Genomic DNA, 26,631 nt, shown 5'->3' on the forward strand with positions numbered 1-26,631 from the left:
AATTCAGAAGGAACCGCAGAACATTTCTCTCCGAGCATCTCAAAGGCACTCATTATCGTGACTGCTTTGGTGAGAACAGCATTCCTGCGATGGAAACCTGCAAGTTTTGCACAGAAGACAAAAGTACCAACAACATAAGAAACAAATGCTATCTTACTACGAGAAATTCTATTCTTTCATTGCATTTTCCGACTGGCCTAGGCTAAGAGGTTACAAGCATTGCCTAACAACTCACAAGAGACTATGGGTTGGCTCCTGCCTGGAGCTTGCTTCTTCCTCACCAGAAGCTATTTATGGTTGGTTACATGGGAAGGGATGAATTGCAGCAAATAAATGGAGTGTGCTGACAACCCTGAGAGTCATCTTCCATGAGAAGAAGTTCTGATGGGGGATTAAACTACTTTTAGTTATCTGCGGCCTTATTTGCACGCTGGGCATGTCCTTATAGTACGATCTGCCCAAGGTCTTGGTCTTTTCTCATGGCAAAAGGACAGTAGAGAAGGACAGTAACTGACCTTCATTGCCCTCAAGTCCAAATATACCAGAACTGAGGTTGATTTGGCCACACCACCTGTAGGAAAATCATCTGACAGCTACTGGCCTCTTTCCTGCTCTTTACCGTTCTGCCTATTTTTAAGTAAAAGAGGCAGAAACAAAGCAGAAAGGTGTCAGCAAGTGGGAAGAGATCACTATTTGATCACACAATCAAGTCTAGCAAGATGTGTACACCAATAGCTTGATGCTAATCATTGTTTTAGTTTCAGCTCTCTTAAATTCTCTAAACATATTTACCATAATATAAATATATGTATTTTGCATAACAAACATCATCATAACAGAAAAACTCTCTCTCAACTGGGTTTCTGCTCATTTCCTACCCATAACTCTCTAACTTTGGCCAACACACGACTGCTGAAAGGTGCCCGTGGATGCACATTTCCTGTATTAGCTGGTTTTGTTACTGTCGAGAATGGCTTTGGTCTTGCAGCTGTAAAGCACGAGGGAAAAACGATCAGCCTTGTGCAATCAATGCGATGGTTAGTTGTGCGTTATATTCCCCCCCTAAAAATTACCTTCTCTTGGTCCGGACGAAGGCAGATGGTAAGGCTTGGCTCTCTCTACAGCCAGCTGCCTCTGACCTCTAGGAAGGGTCTTGCCGTGCTGGGCCGAGAGAGAATTTCTGGCAACTGCTCTCTGTCTCCAGCGAGGAGCATGATCATTCTGGTGAACAAAAAGCGTAAAGCAAGAAGTTTCACCCTGTATCTTTAGCCAAGTGGAAGGAAGACTAGAATAATAGCAGAACCTACAACTTTAAGGTAAAACCATGCCGGCACCCTGCAGAACCTCATTCTGACACACTTGTCAGCACCCACAAGTTTCACGTGGCTGACAAAACAGCAGCCTTTCCCTTGTTTTTCCTGAAACGCCACTGCCCCAGGTGACTGAATCTCCAGGGCAGTGGCGGGTTACGTTGGACAAGAGGAAGTGAGGATTAAAATGAGGAAGAGAAAGCTGCCTACACACCCCTTCCCCCTGGATGGAAGCTTTCAAATGCAGGACCTCAACCTTCCAGAACCACCCCATAAGTTTGCTTCCCTGGAGAACTATGGTTCCGGAAAGCAGCACATGGATCACAGAACCACAACAGAAGTTCACATAACACAGAATTTGATATGGCTACTTTGAGATACAGAAGTTAGGTAAGAATTTCTGTCCAAAAAGTGGTAAAATGAAAGCTGTGGAATTGCAGACCTCACGCTATAACTTGAGGAAATAATAAAAACATCAACCCATGATGCAAATGTTGCCTGTGGGTTGGCACCCAGAGCTGCGTGTGAGATACAGGAGATGACATAAACCACATTCTTCATTCCACAGTGACCCAAACAACTTCCAATCATCCCAACCCTACATAACGTACGTCCCTGAATAACTGAATGGTAAGAGTGGCTGACAGGAGATACTTATTTAATCCTCAGACACAAACAAACTGTTCGAAGTGGAGTCAACAACAGCCTGGAACACCGAATTTCCAACTGCACGGGGTAGCTCTGGAGTAGTGACACATTCTGTTCAACTTTTAGGTTCAGCTGTAACGTAAGGTGCAGAGGCTTATTGCAAGTATTTCAAAGAAGGGTGTGATAAAGAAAGCAGGATTCTTACTGAGCGCTGTTAAACCGGTCAGTAACCCCTGAGAGAAACTGGCACACTTGGCAGGACTTTTACGCTTACCATGAGATGAACGTTCGTCGCCTGGTTCAGCCGTGCTGCTGCCATACAGTTGGCACGCTGCAGATGCCGGGCTAAAAGAATTTCATGAATCCGTAAAAATTTCTCCAAACACTTCTATGAGAAATAACACATTTTAAAACATATATGATGACCCTGCCTCTTCTCTTGGCAAAGAAGGGATTCAGATTTTCCTCTTGCCCACACTTACTTGTTCAGAGTCTGTGAAAGGCAGCCTCAGGAAGTCTCCCACTAGTCCCATCTCCCGACAGATGTCATACATGTCTTTTAATAGCTCTTCCTCCTTTAACTGAGCGGCGTCTTCCTGCAGCAGAGCCCAAGCCTCCGCCATGCACCTGTAGTTAATTTTTTGAGATGTAAAGGTGTATTAATAGTATAACTAAAAAGATGCCCCACAGTTATTGTGCTCAAAGTTTAAAGGAAATTTAGGGGATTGTGATTTCTAGTGTTTGTTCTCCACCTTTCACAGTATTTCAATGCCAAAATGGTGGCAGATATTTCTTTACCTATTGGACAACAGCACAGTGAGGAAAAGTCGCTCTTCACAACTGCTTGTGAATGGTGGCTTCATCACCTGCATGTATCTGAGGGCTCGCCTATGCTCTCCTTGGCACATGAGGGACCGAAGAATTCTCACGTGTTGCCACGACACAGGTTTGGTTGTAGCTGGGTGAAAGAGCAGGGCCAGGGAATTCTGCAGAAGGTGGAGATCAGGTTTACTAAGATCACAGAATCCCAGGTTGGAAGGGACCTCAGCAATCATCTAGTCCAACCTATCTGGGAAGAGCCCAGTCTAGACAAGATGGCCCAGCACCCTGTCCAGACGACTCTTGACGGTGTCCAACGTGGCCAAGTCAACCACGTCCCTGGGGAGATTATTCCAACGGTGACTGTCCTCAGTGTGAAAAATTTCCCTCTGGTGGCCAGTCGGAATCTCCCCAAGAGCAACCTGTGTCCATCCCCCTTGTCCTCTCTATGGGACTCCGTGTAAAAAGGGAGTCTCCACCTTCTTTGTAGCTACCCCCTAAGTCCTGGTACATGGGGATGAGATCCCCTCTGAGCCTCCTTTTCTCAAGGCTGAACAAACCCAGCTCTCCCAGCCCATCCTCGTATGGCAGCTTCCCAGTCCTCTGATCATCCTGGTGGCCCCTCTCTGGGCCCCTTCCAGCCTGGCCACATCCTGTTTGTATAGAGGGGATCAGACTGGACACACAAGCACACAACAAAACTGTTCAAAAGTTTCTTCAGTAAGGGTGAATGTCCCTGATACCGGACAGGTAAATATAAATTCTTTACTATTTGCAGGAAAAAAAAATCAGTTAGCCATACAGAAAAAAACCAGAGTCTTTTAAAAGGAGTGATTCACACTCGGCTAGGGTAACCAAATCCCCATAGGCAAACATCACTTCTTATAAATACAAGTTATTCTCCCAGACAGGTTGTATTAAAATTGTGACAGGCAAAGAGCAACCCTCAGCATCAGAAGGAACATGAATTAGATTGAAGAGTCACTTTTGCGGTCTTCTGTCTCAAATCTTGCTGCCAGGATGGTCATTTGACTATTTAAAGTACCCAAACCACTGCTTTTGAGAAAGCGCTCGACTGCTCTGCTGAGAACAACCTGAACAGACGGCTTTGGCAATTCACATCTCAAGCATTATTAACGCTGACTTCTTCATTGTCTTAATCCATTTCCTCTCATCGTAATTAAAACCAAACTGCAGATCATCACGTATTGCTGAAGGTGCTGCTGAAGCAGGATTACAAAAGAAGCTTCCCATGTTTTATCACCTGTTATTAGCTAAGCACCAGGGTTTTAAAGTCATTTGCTAGATCATAGCCTTGCACTACAACGTATGCCTAACTAAACTGTCACATGCTTACTTCATAGTCCTTGTGGTCTAGAAGCCAAAATCCTTGGATAAGCTTAACAAGGCCCGAAGGGATGGCAAAGGCAGCTGCGAAGGAGTCGACGGAAGTTTCTGTTTTGTTCGGAAAGGAATGTATGATGTCTAGCAGCAAGTAAATTGTCTGATATCAAGTATCTAATTAAGGCTAATAAATTTGCAAGACCAACAATTTATCACATGAAATAATATTATTCCTATGATTAATATAATAGGAATAAATAATAAAAGGAAATAAGAATATCATAGTGGTAGGACGCAGAAAATACTCTTGTATTAGTCTTGCCGTTTTATGCTGTTGCAACGTGAAGATAGTCAGGCCCTAACAACAAAATTGCATTCTGAATAAATAACCAGAAAGACAGACTCTCTGATTTCTCTAAGGCATTCAGAAAGGTTGCCTTTTGATATTTAAACAGTTCTGTTGGAAACTCAGGCTCCCTCTTTAGTCACTGCAGCCACCAGCTGGACATTCAAAACATGAGAACGGCCAATGCTTGATTATTAAAGCAAACAAATTCTACAGTTGGTTTCTTCCCTCCTTTCCAGCGTATATAAAACAAGTGAAATTCGGGTGTCCTTACAGCACAGCTTAGCTCTGAATGATTAAAACTGGATTTAAACCAGTATGTGGATCACTCATCGGCAGTGTCACTTTCTCTTTCTGACAGCTGGTTTGGGGGGTCTATTCTCATCAGAGAGCTCCGGGGTGCAACAGCTTTAAAGCCCCTGCTCTCTAGGCTCCCCTCTCAGCTCAGGCAACAAACAACCAAAGCAACACAGTGTATTTCGGCAGCTTAAAAATTCAGTTTCTGCCCAATGACTTTTCCCTTCTCTCTCTCTATTATTCTGTGTGCCTGCACTTGTAACAGCACAAAAGCAAGCCCTCTTAGCTGTGCTGGAAAATGGATGATTTCAGCAAAATCAGGTCCTGGTAAACCGCTGTCAGAAATCCTTTTGCTCTGAAGCAGCACATTCTAGTGCATCGCTTGAGGAAGCAGCTGTTTGCTACAGCTATGGGTGCTTCAAAAATGAAAAACAGTTTACATTTTGAGAAAATCTAGGGGAGCTTTCTACCTTTAACATTGCTTAGTAGACCTGTTTTCTCACATCAGAAAAGACTTTGCAACAAAACATTTTAAAAATTCCTAAAAAATCCACAGTACAAAGAAATCAAACAATGCTTCTGTCTGCGACTTAATTCTTAACTACACGTGTTCATCCGCAGTGTGTTTGAAGCACAAATTAGAAAATGCATCGAACACGTAGGTGACAGACATTTCAGACCCCTGATGCGCGTATACTGGAGGTGTAACAGAAATAACTCCAAGGGATACAATTGCATGTTTGTGGCTTTCTTCAACACCTTCTAGCAAATAGAGCTCCAGCAGTGCCTGGAATGAAAAGGTAGAAGCTTTTTAAAACTCCTCTCTTTGAGAAATCATTGGCTTTGGGGGAGGGCTGGGCTGGGGCTGGGGTTTGTTGTGGCTGTTGTTGTTGCCTTCAGCGAACACAACACTCACCCGTAAACTAGGAGGTGGGTATTTCCCCGTTCCTCCTTCATCTCTCTGCCACAACTTCTCAACTCGGTCTCCTAACTGGGAAACCATGCCATCGACCATCAGGCAGTCAGAGTCCCATTTTCTTCTGGAACAAAACCTAGCGAGGATTTGCACAGAGGAAAACACTAATTCCAGCTTCTCGGTGTCACAGATTTCCTCCAGCCAAAACAAACCCAGCTAAAGCTCCCACGACTCCAAGAAAGGAACAAACAGACAAAGGCATGATCGTGACTTGAAATAGACTGGAAAGAAATTTTGGAGTCAGGTGAAAGGTGCTCATTAGATCCTAGTGAATTATTAAAGGAGCTCCAAATAGGAATCCAAAAAGCTCCCTTATTAAGGGGAAAGTTGCAGCGACCTTTTAGTTTTCAGGTTTTCTTTTGTGCCGCATTACTTGTAATACAAGGGCAGTGTGAGCAAAGCTAACCCAAACCCCACGCCTCCAGTGGGAGCGTTCCCACACACAGCGGTGAGACCACAGCACGGAAATGTCAGCCTTTGGTCTCAGCACCTCGCTTTTGTTACTGAAAAACAGTCACGGTCACAAAGCTGAGCCCACAGCTGAATTCTGGTATCACCTGAAGCAGCACGTTTGTGCCTCTGCACATGCCATCACAGTGACGGAGGGCTGGCCTGTTAAACACGGCATTGCTCAGAAGCCCATCGCAGGCTCCTGCGGGCTGCGACGCCAGCCTTTCATTTCCCGAGGAGGACGAGCAGAAGCAGCACGCTGGAGGTGGTGCTTCTAAGGAGCCCGTGAGCCTGTACGAGAGTTACCTGAGAAGGACGCGCAGGAAGAGGAGCTTGAAAGCCAACGCCTGACATAGAGCAGCTTCCACCTGGGCTCCTCCTGCTGCACCTTGTTCACAGTGCCACAGCCACGGCTACTTGAGGACTTTCTTTAGGTTACAGAACAGTTGCCAAAGAAAAATCTGTTCTCACCTAACCCAAGGCACATCACCATTATGCTCGTGAGCCAGCCCAGGAAAGGCAGTTCCCGTGAGGAAGGCACTTTTATCCAGTAGCCAGGAGCGCGCTGGCTGTGCCAGCTGCATGTGACTCTGCCCATCTCCTTCAATGACACCGCGGTGCTTGGGAGTAGGAGATTTGGGCCAATCCCCTTATCGCCATCTATCACTGGTCATTGAGAGAGATTATTTTTGCTTTGTTTTTTGGTTTTTTTTTTCTAAAACATGCTTTCTTCTGTGTCCAGAACAATTGCTCTGCAAAGGCCGTGCCTTGCTGACCTGGCCGTGACTGATCCTGTCCTCACCACACGACCTTTTCCAGTGGTAACAAATGACACAGAATTGCCAATGAATTACATGCACGTCAAAACAATGATGACACCAACAAAGGGCACTAAGCAGAGGTATATATCAACATTTCAACACAGGAAAGGAACCTCTCTGTTCAGCAGGACACACGCATCACTCCAGTCAAGAGTGTTGCCAGCAAACGCATGAAGCATAGCAAATACAGCTGCTGATGGAAAAGCCACTTGCTGCCGCTTCTGAATTTGCAGCGGAACTGCTCTAGAGCTTTCCTGCACGTCCTACCTTGATAAACACTCCAGTTTCTGTCGATGACCAGCGTAGTAGCTCCGAATCAGAGGATAATTGTAGAAAGGTCTAGAGAAACGCATCTCATCACCTACAGGCAATAAATAAGAAGTAAGTTAAAGAAGTCATATCACATTTTCAACCTACAGTTTTTGACTAAAAAGACAGAAGAACACACAAGCTGAGCATCAAAAGCACAGGCCAGCCTCCGACTTTGAAAGAAGCCCATCCTCCTTCTGCCTTTGCTAAAAGAGACCTACGACACAGGAGTCAATTCCTCCTTGTCCTAAGTGCCATTTCAAGCTTACAGGTGATGTAGCATCCAGAACATGTAGTGTCAGCTGAAGTTCACTCTAAAAAAAACCCCCCAATTCTCAAAGGGAATGGGTTTTTAAACATGTCATGTGAACATGCGTAAGACAGTTAAGGCTGACAATAGGGTTTATAACCCATCCAAATGATGAACTATTTCCAAGGTGTATTTTTTCCTCAAACAATCCGTAAAAAGTTCAAAACATGCACGTCAGGCTTTTACTGTAAAATCGAGCATTCCCGTGTTGGTGCTTTAGGAGTTACTTGTTTACAATCCCAAGGATTTCAAGCTGTGGGCACGAGCAACTCCTTCACTCAGAGGCTTAGTGCTGTTTCTGAGAAACACCCCGGAAAGAAACTGCTTCCATCATTCTACACGACGGAGTTGAAAAAACAGTGAAATCTCAATTTCAGCAGCAGAACTTCAGCATCTGCTGTCACTGAACTGGCACGACTTGGTATTGATGAAGCCTTGACAAAACCACGGGGAAGCACGTGTTCATAGGAAGCACTGACTGCTACAGATGCGTGACAGTTTAGGCTTACCTGAGCCCTCTGGCAGGAGACGGGACCCACAGAACCAGAGGACCACTCGTGCATACAAAGCTGCGAGGCTGGTCACCGCCAGCTTATTTGTCAAGTCTGCAAAACATGAAAAGAAGCTTAAGAGGACTGTTGGTGTGCAATTTCTTTTGTTTTTTATAAAACTCCCCTCATTGCACTAAAGAGAAAGTAGAAAAATAACACGGTAGGAATCTTTGCCTGTGCATTTTTCACTCCGTATCACTTCCTTAACTGAAGAAAAAGCCCACAATCACAAGCAACCCCTACAAAGAAGAAGATTCATTAAAGGTTTAATAAAAAAAAGTGAAGTCGGAACTACTAAATCCACTCATGGATAAGGCACCTGTTCTTCACGTAGCAGAGAGGTTTACTCTAGCAAAGGGGTTTTCTCTTTTCTCCTCAATATGCCAGGAACAAGTTCTAATAGAAACAGCTACAGAAACTCATGCAACTCACTTCACATGTTACTCATTTAGGCTTCCTCTCTGATTTTAGTAATTTCCAATCCAATATTTGCATGCAATTACGCACTGCTAGCTGACAATCAAAGGGAGTATTTGTCACAGTGCCACATCCCGTTGCTGTAATTTCAAGCCGGGTGCTTGCACAGCTCCTTGCTGAACACAGCCTCCCCACCCACTCGCACGAGCTCCCCAACAAACTCGTGCCCTGAACTCAACGCGCGTTAAGTGGCAGCCCCAACCCCTCCCATTTAAGCCCCTTCTCCCCGCTACATTTGACTTTCTGCCAATCAGCAAAACCAACAACAGCTCCTCTTTCCACAATTACAGCCCCAGCATCGTTCCAAATCTTCATAAGACACACCAGAGAGTTAGAAATACTGTGACAAACCTTTTCCAGCGAGCTCTTGTGCCTCTGTTAGAAAACAGTTTAAGACTGTGCTAAGGTTGCTCAAAAGCAACTGGCGGTGCTGCAGAGCCTGTAACCTCTGCGGGTCAGTGGAGCTGCAGGAGCCGTCAAACAGCGCAACACCTTTTCAAGAACAAGTATGAAATCGTTAGCCTACAGAGCCATTTCAGAGTTTCAAAGTGCACTTCCAGATCTGCGGGCAAGACCATCTACCAGCAGATCACTGAATAAGCTCAACTGGAAAGACTGATTCTAGGTTTGCAGCATGGCTGCACTAGTACTCACAGATTTGCTCAAATGCGCCTTTTGTATAGATCACTCTGCTCCACGTCCAGTCAAGGGCCAACTCTAAATTAGCAGCAGAACTTGGCTGCTCTTTAAAAAGAGAGAACAAAAAAGAAATGAATCAAGAATTCCAAACGAAGAAACCATGCAACATAAAAACCACATAACAAGTCTTACCTTTAGATGTCCAAAGCTTAATGCAGCCAGTCAGAAGCCCTACAGAACCTGTCTGGGCAGCCGCTGACAAGACCGCCTCTAACTGCTCCTCCTAAAAGTAACAGGCGAAATCAAAGGAGAATCCTACCTGCTTTCAACATCCAAACCACCAACAGTAAGTGCTTGTTTCTAACTCTACACTCACTCAGGCATCACAGGCTGGGCTGCTTGTTGCTTTGAGGAGCACATGGAATTTTCCCCATGACATGACAACTTCCCAAAGGCTAATTCTAATCTTTATTTGCATGCCTCTGCATTATCCTCTCAATTTACTGCGTTCCAATTAACTATTCCCAGCAACGTGCCCTGCTTATACCCATGGCACATGGGGTGCAGAGAAGTTTGCCATCAGGAATGCGCGAAGGGGACAGAACAAACAGAACTCTGCAACGTTTGCATGGAAGCAGTGAAGCCAAGATCAAGCAGCTTTCCAGGCTATGAAGACATGAAGGAGTTACGACACCCCAAACATTAAGTTGTCATTTCCCAAAACGACAGAAAAGAAGTGAAACATTGATGTTCTAATAGGTTTCAGTTTTAGGTGCTTCAAACACTGTGTTCTAATGCCGTGGCAATCCTTCAGAAGGGCAAAGCACAGGCAGGCACAGACGTGCACTGTTAAGGAGTAGCTGAGTGCAGCTGGTGTTCTGATACTTCTTCCAGGTGAAATGATCATCGAAACATAGAATCATAGAATCCTTAAGGTTGGAAAAGCCCTCTAGGATCATTGAGTGCAACTGTCAACCCAACACTACCATGTCTCCTAAATCGTGCCCTCAAGTGCCACGTCTACATGTCTTTTCAATACCTCCAGGGATGGTGAGTCCCCCACCTCTCTGGGCAGCCTCTTCCAACGCCTGACCACCCTTGCAGTGAAGGCATTTTCCCTAATATCCAACCTAAACCTCCCCTGATGCAGCTTGAAGCCGTTTCCTCTCGTTCTATCGCTAGTGACCTGGGAGAAGAGACCAAGCCCCACCTCACAACAGCCTCCTGTCAGGCAGTTGCAGAGAGCGATAAGGTCTCCCCTCAGCCTCCTCTCCTCCAGGCCAAACAACCCCAGGTCCCTCAACCTCTCCTCATGAGACCTGTTCTCCAGACCCTTCCCCAGCTTTGGTGCCCTTCTTTGGACACGCGCCGGCAACTCTATGTCCTTCTTGTCCCGAGGGGCCCAAGACTGAGCCCTCAGCAAATTTTCCTTTTTAGGGCTTTTGCTTTTTGTTTGCTTGTTTCTTTGGCTTTTTAAGCACATTCAGAAGTATCTTTCCCTTCTAAATAAAATCATCACATTCAAAGCCATTTCTACACATTCGAATACACACATCAGATTTCCATCTTTTTCTGAAAACCAGTCTCAGACAAGGAAACACACCGAGTACAACTTACGGTGGCAAACAAAACCCCAAACCAAGCTTCTTGTCCCTAATTCTGAGATTTGTCTTACTCACATTCACAAGCAATCCCTGCTCAAATGCCTAACAAGCCTCTGAATGATCTAGTCTCAATTCAGCAAAGGGTGTGACAAATTTCTGCATTTCCCAATTATTTCCAACGTGGAGCTGACATCAGATCACCCAATCTGAATGGAAGAGCCTACATCAGGCTTGCAAAAGAGACAGCCTATGGGCCAGGCCAACCTGCCAAGATGTTCATGTTAGCTACCACACTGTGCACAAGTGCTCTTTGCCCCAGCGCACCCCCACAGATCTGGTGAGGAATCCAGTAGAGAGGAAGATGAGGGCAGGGAAAGCCTGCTCTCCCCTTCCTACTAAGTGCTCCTCTGCCTGATGACTCGCTCGCTCAGCATTTCGCTTGGAGCCTGCCTGGGTGAAGATGGGTTCTTCATCACAAAGGCTGCATCTCTCAGGGAAATCCTTCAGAGGAGAGAGAAAGGTTGGTGCCCTGCAAATGGGAAACCTCTGAAGGAGGGGGGTGAAGTCACTGCGGTGGGATAAAGCAGAGAGAAGGTGGTGGGTGTCACGAGCTAAAGGTGACTGAGGTGTTGCAGCAACAAGAGGGCAGTCCCAGAGGAGTCAATTGGGCACCTGTAGCACAAGGCAAAGGCTACAGGGGTGAAGATCTGCTTTGAGAGGCTGCAGCAAAGCCGACCGATGAAGGGAAAATACAGGGAAGTCATCGGGTAGAGCTGCCAACAGCAATTGTTTGCTGCAGCTCACTGCCTTGGAAGCAAATGATCAGGTATAGTCCCGCAAGCAGATGTTCGCAGCTACTCGCATCCGAGTGAGACACCCCCATCGTCAGGTCCTGCACGGAACCTAATGCTTTGAGAGACTGACGGGGTAGAAGGTTGTTCTGAGGGAACGATGCTTCCTTTTCTCCGTTCTGTCCTCTTTTCCAAGGTAATCAGGGATCAAAACCCGAACTCAGGACCACGCAGGCAGTTGCACTCATTGATGAGAGAGAAGGAACAGCTTTCCCCGACTTTCTCTTCCTGCTCCTAGAGCAGCACTCTCTTCCTTTCTAGACATTCAGGCCCTGATTGTGCTTCAACAGGAGACAACGGTGGGTTTACACTCCCAAGAGGGGAACTCAAACATTACATTTGATAAAACTGGTAGGGTACAATTGCAGTTACGCATGTGGATGGGCAGGAGGAGCATTAAATGGTCCCTGACACCGAAAGCAGCGCCATGGAAAGCTTAGGGAAGGTCCATCTCTTGACATTCTCAATAAAGACACAGTAAAAGATCACCTCCTTCTGGAAGCCGCTGCACGTCACATGAACAACTCCAGAGCTCAGCAGGCACGTGCCATCTGCAGAGACAACGAACGTTGGACAACATTCCATACTCTCACCATGATGGTGGCACCAGTTTACATTTTTGTCACAGCAACCTCTGGAAAGGTACAACTGAGTACCCGTTCTCCTCATGACATCACTTACAGCCTTTTTTAGAAAAACGATGACTGAGTGTAGAGATTTTCCCTCCGGGGCTATCGAGGTGCTGCGCTTTGAGCTTCAGCCCAGAGTCATTTCATTTGGTCACCAGCACCACCTCACGGGCTGCGTTACAGAAGCACCCAACCCCCAGACGCAGCCGCCTGTCAGGCAGGTGTCACAACAGCACACACTTGGTCAGTACAACGTCACCAGAGTTGGGTGGGTGGGGGGTTGGGGTGTTTCGGTTTGGGTGGGTTTTTGCGTGACAAACAGTGAACAGGAGAACCAATAAATGGCATTTGAGCTCGGTTTAACCTTATCACTATTCAAAGCCGTGTAATACCTACCAAAATTATAGGTGCTTGGATGAAAACACAGCTCAGGTTGTGGATAAGAAGGAGGAACTCTCCAGCTTAGGCTGCGCTCCTGCACCACAACATCCAGAAGGAGGTTTGGAGCAGTCGTGCTTGTTACAGCGTCCAGTGACCACAGTGCAAAATAGGGGCAGTCCTGAAGGGATTCTTCTGGCCTGAAAGAAAACAAGCGCAGAAGCTAAACGCCGACTTTCCAATGAATTATGGGGAGGGATACTGAAACCAGCTTCATAAAAACCTACCTTAGTGAGCCTGGCATTTGAGCCTGATACCAGCAGTCAAAGTCAAATACACCCAAATAAGTAGATGGTTTTCCCTGGCCGCGTGTATTCACTTGCCAGCTGAAGACTGAGACACTGGTGCCAGGAGATATGACTGGAAAAGGCAAGACATTGTTTCTTATTGGGAGAAAATACAATCTATCTGACATTTTCAAAACATCACTTTCTATTTTGGATTCATTCTGTTACGTCACTCATGAAACGCAACACTTGACTAAGAAGAATTTTAACAATGTACACCATAGCATCACCTCTGTGATAGGTTTCAGTCATGCTGCCCCCCTTTGCGAGTTCAACCTGTATCCGTCCTAAGACAAATCCAATACACAATTGTCAGGTAATCAAGTTTCCCATACAGTAAGAGTGCATCAAGATGGTTAGAAAAAAACAAAAACCAAAAACCAACCCACCACCCTAGGAAAACATACATTGCTGCTTTTAGAAAGCATACAAATTCTTGTCATATACACTTGATCACTCAGCTGGCATGATTAATTTCCAGATTCGACTCGATTACGAGTGTTACGAATAGCTCCTTTCCAGCACAGTCAGAATGAAAGAACACAATTATCACACAAAACAAACACCAAAATCCAACCCCAACAAACAGGAGATTGGAACAAAGAGTTTAACATCAAACATTGACCATGTTACACTCGGGTTCTCTCAAGAAGTGGCATGGTCTGTCGCCTCTGGGGAGAAGGCATTCTCCAGATGTGAGCAAAGTGGGGGGTGCATCCTTTACCCTGACAGAGCAGGGAACCAGGAGACAGGTCATTTGGCAAAATGGGTCTCTGTTCTCTGCTGAGTTCATCAGGGCTGCTCAGGGAGCCTCCCACGCTTTACTGTGTGTCATCGTGAACTTCTGTGCCCTTTCACTTGTGTGAGCCGCTGAAACTGCCTTTGAAGATGTCAATTAGTTTCATAAATCAGAAGCCAGCTGCATTTCTAACCTCAACCCACATCCAACAGAAGCTCATGTGGGCCTACAACTTGAATAGTTTCTGGATAAAAGCTAATGAGGAGCCATCAGAAAAATGACAAGCATTTTTCCATGCCTCAGACTTCATGAAAAGGGGACCGAAAGGGCCTTTTTTGTTGGTTTTGGTTTGGGTTTTTTGGTGGGTGCGCCTGTTGGTTGTTTTTGACAAAGTTTTAGAAGGCCCTCTCCTCAGAATCGTGACACAAGTGGAGAAAATCCAAAGGAGTTTTAATTAGATTTTGACACGCTGTTGTTAGAGGGTGGCACCCCAAAAGAGGTGGAAGCTGCCTCTTCAGGACTAAGTCAAAGCTAATAAACACAAATAGCCTAGAAAGTCATGCCAGTGTCGTCTTTGTAACAAGCAGACATAAGTTAAGGCCAGTAAGAAGAGAGGGAAGGGCATTCACACACCCAAACAAAAGGCTGTGAAAGTTATCACTGCAGCCGGCTCAGAGATGTGCTCAGAGCATCACTGGATGTGCAAACCCAGAGATGCACATCTCATTATTGCAAGGTAATGAAAGACACCAGAGGAGTTTTAACTGTCGGTCCGGACGAGGGAAGCCAGAAGCTATTGCTTTAAGAGCTTGTAGGTTTAGGAACCTATTAGACACAGAGAGGGCAAAGTGCACAGGCAGATCATAGACTCGTAGAATCATTTAGGTAGGAAAAGGCCCTTAAGATCATCGAGCCCAACTGTAAACCTCATACTGCCAAGTCCACCACTAAACCCTGTCCCAAAGCGCCACATCTGCACGTCTTTTAACTCCCTCCAGGGATGGTGACGCCACCACTTCCCTGGGCAGCCTGTTCCACTGCTTCGCAACCCTTTCTGTGAAGAAATTTTTCCTAAGATCCCAACTAAACCTTGTGCTCTAGACCCTTCACCAGCTTCGCTGCCCTTCTTTGGACACACTCAGCACCTCAGTGTCTTTCTCGTAGTGAGGGGCCCAAAACTGAACACAGGATTCGAGGTGCAGCCTCACCACTGCCGAGTAGAGGGGGACGATCACTGCCCTACTCCTGCTGGCCACACTATCTCTCATACAAGCCAGGATGCTGGTGGCCTTCCTGGCCACGCGGGCACACTGCCAGCTCATCCAGGTGGTTGGGGAAGGCATCAAACAGATCTGGCCCCAACACCGAGCCCTGGGGAACAGCACTCCTGACCGGCCGCCAGCTGGATGCAGGTGCAGGCATAGGTTGGAAGAGGGGAAAAAAGAAAGTTGAGGGAACATTCCTAAGCAATGGAGGGGATGATCTTACTGTTCAAAGACGAGAGCAGGAGCAATAAAATGACTGACAAGCGTTATACAGGTGACCCCACCATACATCGCTACAGCATGTCAGCAAGCATTGAAGGGAAAAATAGGGTTTATTTTAACAAGTCCCACAGAATTTCAGCACCCAGTTTTTCCTTTGAAATAAGCCCAAGAAGTTAGTCTATACAGATATTGAAGACTTTCAGGCTGTGGGTACGGAACAGCATTCATTGCTTGGATGCCAAAACCATTTCGTTTAGAATCACCAAACACGGGCATCAGGAACAAACCTTCATCAACGCTGTCTTCTCTGTCAATGCAGTTGGGAAAGATTTCTACAGCCCGACAGCTGAGTAGTTTGGTCTTGCTGCCCTGCCCTCTCAAGGGAAAGGCTCCGCCCGCCAGATCCAACCTGTACTTTTCAACACAGGATGCCAAACGCTGCGGAAAAAATCACAGGCGAGAGAAAGGTCATTCTGAGAGAAAAGCAGACATTACACCTCAGTAGGAAAGAATGTCTATGTCTACTAGAACCTGCATATTGTACTGTATCTCTCCCAGGCACTTAATCTGATGGCAAAGAGAAACTACAGCTGACAAGCAAGAGAACTAAGTGTCAAACCGTAACGGGTAAGTTTGGCTGTAAAAGCTTTGCACATTTTCAAAACTGAGCATTTCCCTCACATTATTGGTTCTAAATGTGTTTTGCAGAATTCCCTGCACCATCCCGGTTTCTTCACAAACCTACGTACTTAGCTAGAAAGGGAGATCTGAAATAATGCCATACATAGGCATGCAAAGCGCTTTGTTCCATGACTTGATCACAGAACTGATGAAGTTAGAGGAGTCACGGCCTTCCAGCAGCCAAAGCTCTCTTGCGAGGCATTATCTATAGGCACACACCGCTAGAGTGAAAGCCCATCCCTCGGGAGTAGCCATGAGAACTTCTTACTGAGTCACACTCTTCTCTCAAACCACGTCAGCTCCTGCCAGCTCCTCCTCTCACCTCCTCAGGGACTGATGGGTGAAATATGCCTCCCTTCCTTCACCAAGTGCAGCCAACAGCAAAACAACACAGCGGACATGGCATGCACGTGGGCAAGGCGTTTAGGATCACAAATCCCTACAGAGTCAGCAAACTACTTTGAGACCTACAGAAACTCCAGCAGGATTGTGTGGAACCTCTGAGACCACCATTCGCTAAGCAAGCATTGACTGAAATACTGTCTTTCCAAATACAGCACTTGGTCAAATGATCTACCCTACAACACATGGGCGTGTGGATTGTGGACAAAGAGCAGCTCTACAATTAAAAACCAACCAAACAAAACCAAAAGCTAAGCAGCTAAAAATCTCCAAAAACCTACCAGAAAATAAAAAAATTGATTGTACCTCATTCTACCCAAGTTTCCTAAAGTTTCAGAGCTCTAGAAGGAACTGGCATGAGCTGGCACGAGACAATCCATTCTCGTATGACCTGATATGTTACATTTAACTCACCTACTCTGAGAACAGGCAAGCTTTCTCTTAACCATTCTAGGAAATACTGCTAATAAATATCAAGGCTGTAGAGCACAGATCCTCTCCTACTGCACCTCAACAGGAAAGACATGCTCTGAATTAAGATTACTTTCCCATCAAAAAGATTTTGCAAGGGTTTCAGGCATAACACTGAATAAAATTATACATTCTAAAAACGCGTCTTCTATCTGTTAGATAACAGAGAGGTAAGGCTACTTCATCTCTATTTTAAACACAACCTCTTTGGAGCCACTTCTAAAAATTTACATATACTTTTTTGACCAAATCAGACTACTCTTTACTGTATTTGCGTATTTTGCTGGCTTCAAGAGCAGAGTTCATAGGTAACGCAGCCAAAAAGTAGAAAGAGTTCTCTCTAGAGCTACTAAGTTTCAGGACCAGCACCGAAGAGACCCTGCAGGTGAGCGTCATGTGAAGTCCTGCTGACAGAGCTCAAAGGGAAAGCAAGAATTTAAACCTGAAGACCGGAACAGAATAAAGCTGTACGCCCGTGTTTTAAGGAAGGGAGACAGACAGAACCTTATTCAATTCTGCAGTTTGGTTAAACAGAGCTACTCAAAGCCCTGTCTTCTCTTCCTACATGCCATTCACTTGGTGTTTAAATGAAGAATCATTTTATTTGTAAAAGCTGCTGCCTCTTCAGGAACTGAACTTATACGGGCTCTTTGCAGACGGCCCTGGCTGGAACACACGACACGGCGGTATGAAATTGTACGACTTCTTTTCAAAAAGTATGGACAAAGGCCGTGCCCAGGAAGACTCAGCAAAAGATTCTTTCTTTTTAAGTCATCTCTGAATTGTCATGGTCAATATTCCCCCTGCCAACTTCACTGATACTCCCTTAGGGAAAAGGACTCTTTCCAGCCTTTCACGGACGTGCACGTCTTACCTCGTACATGACTTGTCCTGAAGCCAAGCGCCTCCTGTCTGCGAACGCTAACTGCAACAGATGTAAACTCACGGCATCGCCTTCACTGGAAAAGGTATAAATGATGACATTTGGTTACAAAGCTGCTTTATAGTCCTCGTTACCCTTTCCTTAGATCTAGGCTGAGGTTTCCTTAATAGCATTGTCTGGCTCAAAAGAAAAACAGCCCTTCCCAAAACCTGAGAATTGGTCACATTTAGCCACCAAACCACAAAGGAGGAAATTTGGACACTAACAGCTTCTGGGGCAAAGGCTACCCATACAATCTGGAAGCTTCAAGGTGTTCTATGGAATAAAAATGGTTGGGAACAGTTCTTCACATTGAAGAGCTCGCAATCAAAACTGCTTTACAGTCAAACTGATAAAGATTGCCACTCCATGAGCAGCCGAGCTGAGTAAATAGCTTGCTGATGCGGAAGGGGGCAGATCTTTCTCCCCTTCCCTTCCCACCAAAGCTCCAGTCCCTCCCCTGCACACACGGCACCTTCCACACCCTCGTTTCAGTCATTAGCCCAGCAGGAAACCACCGACTTGGCTGCTGAACACCTTCCCTGCCAGCCGAGCTGAGCTGGCTCACCAAGGCTCAGGCTGGCACCAGGGAACCGGCCATGCTGTCACCTCCTCCTTTAGGGGCAGCAGGCTGGTGGATCCGCACCTTTAGTGCTCTGGAGCTGCAGCCTCCACTGCGCTCCATGGTATCTTAACACCACGGTGTGAATATCAAGCAAACCATGAAGCAGTCATCAGGAAACAAAGGAAGCCATTTAAGAATGCCAGCACAGAAATAGAGCCACTGTCGCTTTGCTGCCTTTCAGCAGGGAGGAACTAGTAGGTCCCTCTTCATCCCTGTTACATCCTGTACAAATCGCACCGTCAGCTCCTTCCATACCGGAGAGAATCTCCTGCACGGCTAATTCAACAAAACAAATACATGTGGGTGAACTCTAGGTGAACAAATACTCAAAAAAAAAAAGAAAAATCAGTGGCCGATAGTAAGCTTTTATTCACCTTTCTTGCGTCGACTGAACAGCCCACAAGTAGCAACAGTTGCGAGGATCATGCTCAGGCTCTTGAAAAGTAACGGCGCAGACAGGAATCCTTCCTCCTTCAAGCTGACAGTGGTGCCTGCAGGGTTAAAAAAACCAAAGAAAGCAGGTGAGCCTGGTGGCCCTGCCTGTTTGTAGAAGGGGAGAAGCATCTTCTGAGCAAAGAGCCCCTGATGTGCTTCTCCTCAAGGCACAGAAGGTCACACTCCCGTCTCAAACAAGGGAGTCACGGGAGCGACTGCTTTTGATGCAACAGCCACGAGGTGAGGAAATTACTGTCCATCACGGGCAATAACCTGGCTTTATCTCCTCCTCTGCCTGCGGCGCAGGAACATGAAAGATTCCTTCAGCTGCCAGGCAAAAGATTCTTCCTACTCTTGTCGCCTGCTTCAATATTGAACTGAAAATGCAGCCTCTCTTCTGCACAAGCTGAAAACAGTGCCAAACACCAGTAGTGTCTTGTTTCTTTACTTGGACTATCTAAAGCGTTTCTCCTCCAGACTTCTGAACCTTCTTTGCACCTTCACAATCTATTCTTGCCACCTCACTATCCCTCCACTCTCTATTCATGCCGCCAATAGTTCCCGGTGAGTCACTGCAGATTTGCTTAAGTGAATCCCGATCTGAATTGGGTCAGATATTCCAGGGGGGATTGCTCTTTGGCAGAGCTGAAATCATCTCCCTAATTTCTCTGTTGCTTATCCCTTGACACGACCCTTATTCCACCTCCAAGTGTTCCAAGCAGACTTTCATTCCCATGCATCGCTGCCTTGGAATGGGTCAGTCCCCTCTTTTGGTCGAGGCTGAAATGTGGGAGAGAATGTCTTTTCAGCCACAGATCAGCTCTTGAGCTTTCATGTCTCACTCCTTTCAACCTGGACGCTTTAAAGAATATTATCACCACAATCCCATCATTAACATACTTCAGCCTTTCAATGGGTGCCCTCATTGCAGGAGCTGGTTCTGAGAAATAATGTCTACAATCTCTTTCATTGAAACACACACAACTCCTGCTGTCACTGAATACTGCTGGTGGAACAAACTGCCTTATGGAAAGCAGCTCTCTCACGCCCTAACTGCTTGACAGAACCCAGAGAAGGGAGCTTTCCGCAGTTCCTCAGCCCACAGGCACAATAAGGAGAACAATCCCAGCCCGCTGGGGAGAAGGCGGCCCACTGAATCCAGGTATGGCTCAATGGTTACTTCAGAAGGGGATTCCTAAACACTCCAAGATTACACTCCACATTTCCCTCCCTGAAAAAGGGCTCTTTAAATTAACAGACTTCCTCCTCAAGCAGAGCCTTGAGAGCCCTGCACCTCCAGGCGTGACCAAGTGCAAAGGCCGACTTACTCCCGCTGCAGAGTTTTCATATTCCACAGTGACAGGGAGCCATCGGAAAAACCCACGGCGAGCTGGTTGCTTCTGCTGATGTAGCACAGGGTCGATATTGCTGTTCCTGAAGAACACTGTAACTGAAGGCAGAGATGTCTCCCTGCTCTGGTCACGGTTGCTCTTCCTTGTGAAACGCCAGCAGCAGCTCTAGTGACAACTGTTAGACCTGCACGCACAAAACCACACAATAAAGGAATGCGTTATGCCATTCAGGTTGCATTTGAAACACTGACGTGACAACATGTATGATCTAATTCTACCATCCCCGGCAAAATACCCATTGATGCAATACTTTGTCTGCTCTTCCCATTTTGTACGCATTCAGAGCACATAGGAACTCTCTGACTGGACAGGTATCCTCGCTCCTATTTCAAAACCAGGTGAAAGCGAAACCTCCATAGACAAATTCTTCCTGGGCTCTGCACATCAGGAGTTTGGGCCTCATGGTGAAGCTACTTGAAGTGACACCAGCTCCCGAGGCCACTCTTGTAAGAGCAAAAACAGCGTATGCAATCCGAGTACACCAAGTACAGGTTCCGTTTGGTCAAATGCAGGGATTTTGGTAAGGCATATTTACTTTAAAAAACAAGCCTAAACTTTGCCCCAAGTCAATGAACAGAAGCAGAAGAACATTCCCAGGAAATAGGGCACGTCCGACACACCTTCCTGTCAGGCAGCTGCACCGACTCGGATGGTCAAATTCCTACCCCTCACTGGCGAGAGTCACCGCGACAGAGGGACCCTGGTGGGAGGGGGTATTTGTAACCTTAGGAGGAGTATGAAGCCACTCCCATTTTTAATCCATTCAGGACTAGACGATGTCAAACCGCCACTTGTAATCAGCAGCCATACACGTCTGCACAGCAGTAGCTTCAAAGTGGGATGCGTGTTGTTGATTTAAAAGACACAAGTTTTCTTACTTTTCCGTTCAAGTTTAGAAACCGCAAGCTCACCCGATGGTTCATTCTCCCTCTGACTGCAAGAGAGATCATCCAAACCAAGGTCCACCACAAGCAGATGACCAACATCTGTCGCCACCGCTGCCACGCCACAAAACCCTTGCAGAGCCTGGTGCAGGTGCCAAGGCCTCACGCTGGCTCCTCCGGGGTTGGTTATGGGCTCTACAGCAGTTACCTACAGGAAAACTACAAGTTAGTATTTAAGCTCTTTGACAAGCTAAATAGAAATCACTCAAAAGTGAAGCCAGAACCAGCCCATCAGAAGCAAGAAAGTAAATACAGGGTTGTAAGACTTAAAAACACAGCATTGATCCCAATTATATCCAGACAAAACAAACAAACAAACCAACCCCCAAAAATGTCCGGTACAAAAATCCGTTACTGCCTTCCGTTTACTGGGTTTCCTGCAGGGATTTCGCTGAGCTCACTCCAACTGCAATGGTGCAGTCTATTATCACAGCTTACCAAGTTCCATTTTCTACTTAGAAACCATTAACTCGAAGACAACACAGAAAATCCGTTAAATGCAAGAAACTTGACCGTATTTAAGGGACTGGAGTAAGAAAGACCAAACTCACTCTCGCTCTCCCACGGCCCCCAGCCCGTCAGCACTGGGATACAGCCCACGCCTTCTTTGCCAAACAGGTATTAGGGCAAATCTCGGCTCTCAGTCAGACGCGGCAGCGGCCAAGTTGCAGGGGAGACACACCGCTGCCACGGCAATGGAGTATTGTTACAGATAGTGGAAGGGAGATACCAGCTTAGGGAAAGTTACACCAGTCCTCATTTAGAATCAAAAGAGCAACCAGGGAAAGCAGAAAAGTTTTCAGTGCCGAAACAGCGGCAAAAAGCCCAGCAGCTGGTTCGCCAAAAGCCAGCTCCCGCTGAGGAGAAGTGCACGCTGCTCTGTAACACGCGGAGCCGCCTGCCAGCAGCTTTAGTACAAGGCCCTGATGAAGACAGACCTTTCAGCACCTGCAGCCCCTCCCGGGACAGCCCTGACTGCTCCAGCAGAGACACCAGCACGTGAGGGCTCCTGCACTAAGGCTCCACAACAAAAGAACACGGGCTGCCCTTCAGCCTCCTTGCATAATGTCACACAGTGACACCAGGGAGCTTTACATCAACACCAACCTGTTACACGACAATGGAACAGAGCAGTGAGCACCACAAGGATTCCTTTTTTTATATATATTGGTTTTTCTCCCCAGAGGTGGGGAAAAATTGACCAAACCTCCAAGCCCCAAAGTTCTCTCCTCTCCCGTATCAAGCACTTGCTGTGACTGCGCTGCCTGGCAATCTGCTACAGAATTTACCTTTCCTTTGGGCCACAAGAATTCTACTCCTAGAAGTGCCCGCAGTAATTGACACAACTTTATATTGTTTCACACTTCCTGGAAATCAGATGAAATCTCCAATCTTCTCAGCTACTCAAAGCACCACCAAAAGTGCGTTGATTATTCGAATTCTTGCTGCTCCAAGCCTTGATGACTCTCAGGAGGAAAGCAGAAACACTGCACATATCGTGCTGCAGAATCAGCCAAAGTTCCCGTGTTGCTGTTAACTTCTTTTTCTTTTAAGGTCTCGTTTTGTTGTTGTACAACTGGCCCCAAATCCACCTTTTCCACCTTTGCATACAGGTTCCCAGTTTTAACGCTTCAGTTTTCCCTGTAGAAGCTCCTGGAACTGCCTATTTTCCCACGGCACCAGGCACTCGCTTTGCACACTCTCCTACACTGCTGCCAGCTCATTCTGGGAACGAACGCAGAAATCCTGTCTCAGCTCCCTCACTCTGAAAGCTGCCCTTCTGCCTCACACAAACCAGGAAGAGTGGGGAAAATACCATTCCAGAGCTCTGAAACATGCAACCATTATAAACCAATTTAATACCATTAATATGTTCAATTCAGGTTTGCTTTTACAAGTCTGAATGACTGCACGTCTATGTCAGCACACAGCTTGCCTTTCCATCTCAAACGCTGAGATTTATCAGGACGATCGGCAAACCCACACAGCGGAGCACCAACCCAGCTCAGCTCGTTAGAAATCACCACCACACAAACGCTCACTGCCAGCAATCACACTGTAGCGCTACAGACAAACAAACCCTGCCTGGATTCTAGCAAGTCAAACCCAATCACGCTCTGGAAAGCTGAGTTATACGGAAGTATTTATCTGTCACAGATTCTAAGGTGGTAAAGATAGAGTGAACCTTGATGTTCCATTACCTTAAGGTGACTCTTGTCTACATTCAGATAAGGAGCCGAGGGGAAAGGACGTCATTTGAGTTTATGGGTTAGAGAAGGCAGGGAAAATTAGCAACATTACACCAGAGTATCCCACCGGCACAAGCACCATATGCAATAAGCAGAGGTTCAAGGGCTTCAGGCTGAAAGTCGGTCTGTAACCACCTGCCAGGTAACGCAGTGAAGCCTGTTTTTGCCCATCCTAAGTCAACAGAAAAATGTGCTTTGCTCTAAAGTCACCTGCTTGCTAGTCCCAGACTCCTGGGAATGTGCCGAAGTCAGCTACAGCACAGCCATGGAAGTCTGAGATATTTTAAAGACAGTATTTCTGACATAATGAACCATTCAGGACATGTATGTTACCAACACTTGAAAGGCAGGGTGAGGACGAGGTCTTTGTCACTCTGGCTAAAAAAAAAGGTAGTTTTCAAGGCCTTTTTGTCAAAGTGGAGAATTAGGTAACTACGTGCTCTACTGTAAAACCAGAAAACTTGTTTGACTCTCTCAGCAAACTCAAAGGATAACGGTACCGTTAACCCCACGATTTCACATCAAGGTGCTCTCGACTGGACACTCTGCAGTGACAGTATGATGACACAATAGAGAAAATGGACGTCCTAGCAAAGAGACGCTCCAAAGCTGCTCCTGAAACAGCGTTATGCAGCACCTGACAACGTTTCCCCCATTAAAAAGGACCTACCCTTCCTGGCAGAACTACTGCTGTAACCACGCTTGATGTTCCAAGGTCGTACAGGCAGAGAACACTTCCCTCTGCTTCTCTCAAGCCAACCAGCAGCCCCGTTCCCGTCTGCCAGGAAACCTCCTTCACCACGCGGATGGTGGGAGGCTGCTCACGGGCTCCACTGAAACGGTGTGCAGAGAGCCGCTCTCCCGTCACAGCGCTCACGACCTCCAGCTGAGGGCCACACGCCAGCCAGGCCAGCCCATCTCTCCCTGGAAGAAGAGAAAAGGCTGGCTAAAGCAAACTCCCAAGAGAGGGTTGAAAACAACGGGAAAATCACAATCACCGCCCCTTTGCTTCAACAGAAGTACCTCACAGAGCAAGAGAGGCTTACCCAATTCCGGTCGATTATTGAAAATCACCCACTGAATCCTCAACCAATGTATCGTAAAATGAACCACCTTATTATTTTGCATTTGGACTTGTCATTCCTGCACTGAAGAATTCTGGTTGTTTGGGATAAAGATTACAATAGATTGGTCTCTAGTCTTTATACCATATTCAGCTTGGTTTTGCTAGAAATCACCTAAATACATATGAGAATACAACTCCTAAAGCATATACTTCAAATATGGCAAAATCTCAGCCAATTCTTTTCTAGTTTACTAACTTTGCTCGACACACGCCTACTTTGGGCAGGGATTTGGACTTCAACAAGGAATTACCTTAAAATGGGCACTGCGGGAGCCAATTTCAACTTTTACACACGCTGATCACAGAGAGAAGTTAGCACATTTAGTTTCACTGAACTACTTCCAACACAAAGGGAGTATTAACTCAACTACTGCACTTACAGTCACACAGAGAGATCCTACATGGTCTTCACAGGCGCCCGGACACCCAGGCAGGCCCCCAGCGCTACCTTCAGATCACCGACAAAGTCAGCTACCTCATCTGCTCAGCCGCTCTCAGCAGCTCTCCCGGGACACTCCTCTGCGTCCCATTAAATACTCTGCAAACCTGGCTGCAGCGCCTAACAGGGCTTTCCTCTTCCTTCTGTTTTTAGTCAGGCTAGGAAAGAAAAAGCAGGGGGGGTTGCCTCTCTAACACTGTGGAAGAACTAGTTCTGCACGGGATGTTATGATGGTACAAATAAATACAGCCCAAAACCACACCAGGACTTTTTTGAAAACTGCCTTTCCTTCAATTAGAAGTTGAGGAGGGCTCACGGACTTGCCCGTGTTATTTTAATAGCTCAAGACTGGCGCAGGCTGTTGTCCTTTCAAAGTTTAACTCTACTAATGTTTTAATGTTAACATTTTTCATCATTTTGTCATAGTTCATCCTTTCTGTTCTCTCAAAACCTGACGCGCCTGAGCAGCACCAACCTGACACAGCTGATACTGTGACCCCGTGCCTCAGGTCACCTCCAGGCAGTAACAACTTCACAGCAAGACCCAATTTCAAGGAAAAGGCTCACCTCTGGAAAACCGCCCACGCAGCACAGAACCTCGGGTGAGCTCATCTTCCCCAAGAGCCTGAATGGTCACCTCGGGAAACTGCAGCAGGCTGCTCGTTACCTGAGCCGCGAGGTCTCGCATTCTTCACTGTGAATAGAGAAAAAAATGCAAAAAGAGGCTCCTGACAGCCATCGACATTTTTGAGATTGACAGAACTTTCATCCCTTTGCCGTGAATAATCTCCCGTCCACCTCCTGCGGCTCTTTTCCTTAACAAAAGGGCACTCAGGACAGGTTTGGATCTCACAGCAGAGCAAAAGGAGAATCCTTTGCTTTTCTGATGCCTACGAGATCACCAACAAAAAGGGACGCAGGGGTATTGACAGGATAAACAACACGGGGAAAAAGCCCAAGACACTGGAGTCAAGTCAAGCAACACGGCACGAGTCAGAGACCGAGTTTTGCATTAAAAAGCTCCAGAAAATAAATAAGAAAGAACAAGTTGAGAAATTACATGTTTGAGCAGAATCACATACAGCCAAGTCAGTGTTCTGGGATGTCACCGTTGACTGACATGTAGTACATGAAAGTCAGATTCAAAGGCCAAAAATGTTACGGGCTTACTGAAGGAAAAGCTAAAGATACGGTCAGTCGCAGCTGAAGACGTGATGTCACAAACCAGGTTCACTTCAGTGCCACCAAAAGAGAGGCCTTGCTGCTGCCCCCCTCTCTCCATCTGCTCCTTCCTTCTGCTCCTGTATCCCTGTGCCTTCCCTTGCCCTGACCTGCACACGTTTTAGAGCTCCTTAGGAGCCACATTAACTCCCCAAGCAGACAGGGAACGCACCCACAAGAGCAGAGAGATTTCCACCAGCTTAGAGAGTGAAACGGGGTTGCAGAGAGAGCCAGCAAGCATAAAAGCTGGCACAAGGAAGGAGGCAGGACACTGCACCGGGGAGAAGGAGAGGGGATTTGCCCATCTCCATTCTGTGGCCGTAAGCCGTCCTGCTAGCTCATGCACGTGTGAAACCACACACTCACTTTGCA

General features: G+C 46.5%; 1 protein-coding gene across 1 annotated transcript; it reads right to left on the reverse strand.

Moving 5' to 3' along the window:
- Window positions 1–851: 851 nt before the first annotated feature.
- LOC142051429 (protein ELYS-like) lies at window positions 852–26,061 on the reverse strand. The gene is made up of 24 exons (XM_075080563.1): window positions 25,606–26,061; window positions 24,144–24,397; window positions 21,192–21,372; window positions 20,197–20,404; window positions 18,808–18,924; window positions 17,761–17,845; window positions 15,620–15,770; window positions 13,047–13,179; window positions 12,778–12,959; window positions 12,242–12,303; window positions 9,490–9,580; window positions 9,313–9,402; window positions 9,006–9,150; window positions 8,501–8,505; window positions 8,140–8,235; window positions 7,279–7,372; window positions 5,681–5,804; window positions 5,495–5,551; window positions 4,135–4,281; window positions 2,757–2,944; window positions 2,441–2,585; window positions 2,233–2,346; window positions 1,074–1,221; window positions 852–988 (listed from the first exon to the last, which is right to left on the reverse strand). Exons 1-24 carry the CDS (start codon window positions 25,724–25,726, stop codon window positions 852–854), a joined length of 3,075 nt encoding a protein of 1,024 aa, XP_074936664.1. The 5' UTR covers window positions 25,727–26,061.
- Window positions 26,062–26,631: the final 570 nt, after the last annotated feature.

Source organism: Phalacrocorax aristotelis, unplaced genomic scaffold (genome assembly GCF_949628215.1).
Source record: "Phalacrocorax aristotelis unplaced genomic scaffold, bGulAri2.1 scaffold_34, whole genome shotgun sequence".
NCBI classification, from domain to species: Eukaryota; Metazoa; Chordata; class Aves; order Suliformes; family Phalacrocoracidae; genus Phalacrocorax; species Phalacrocorax aristotelis.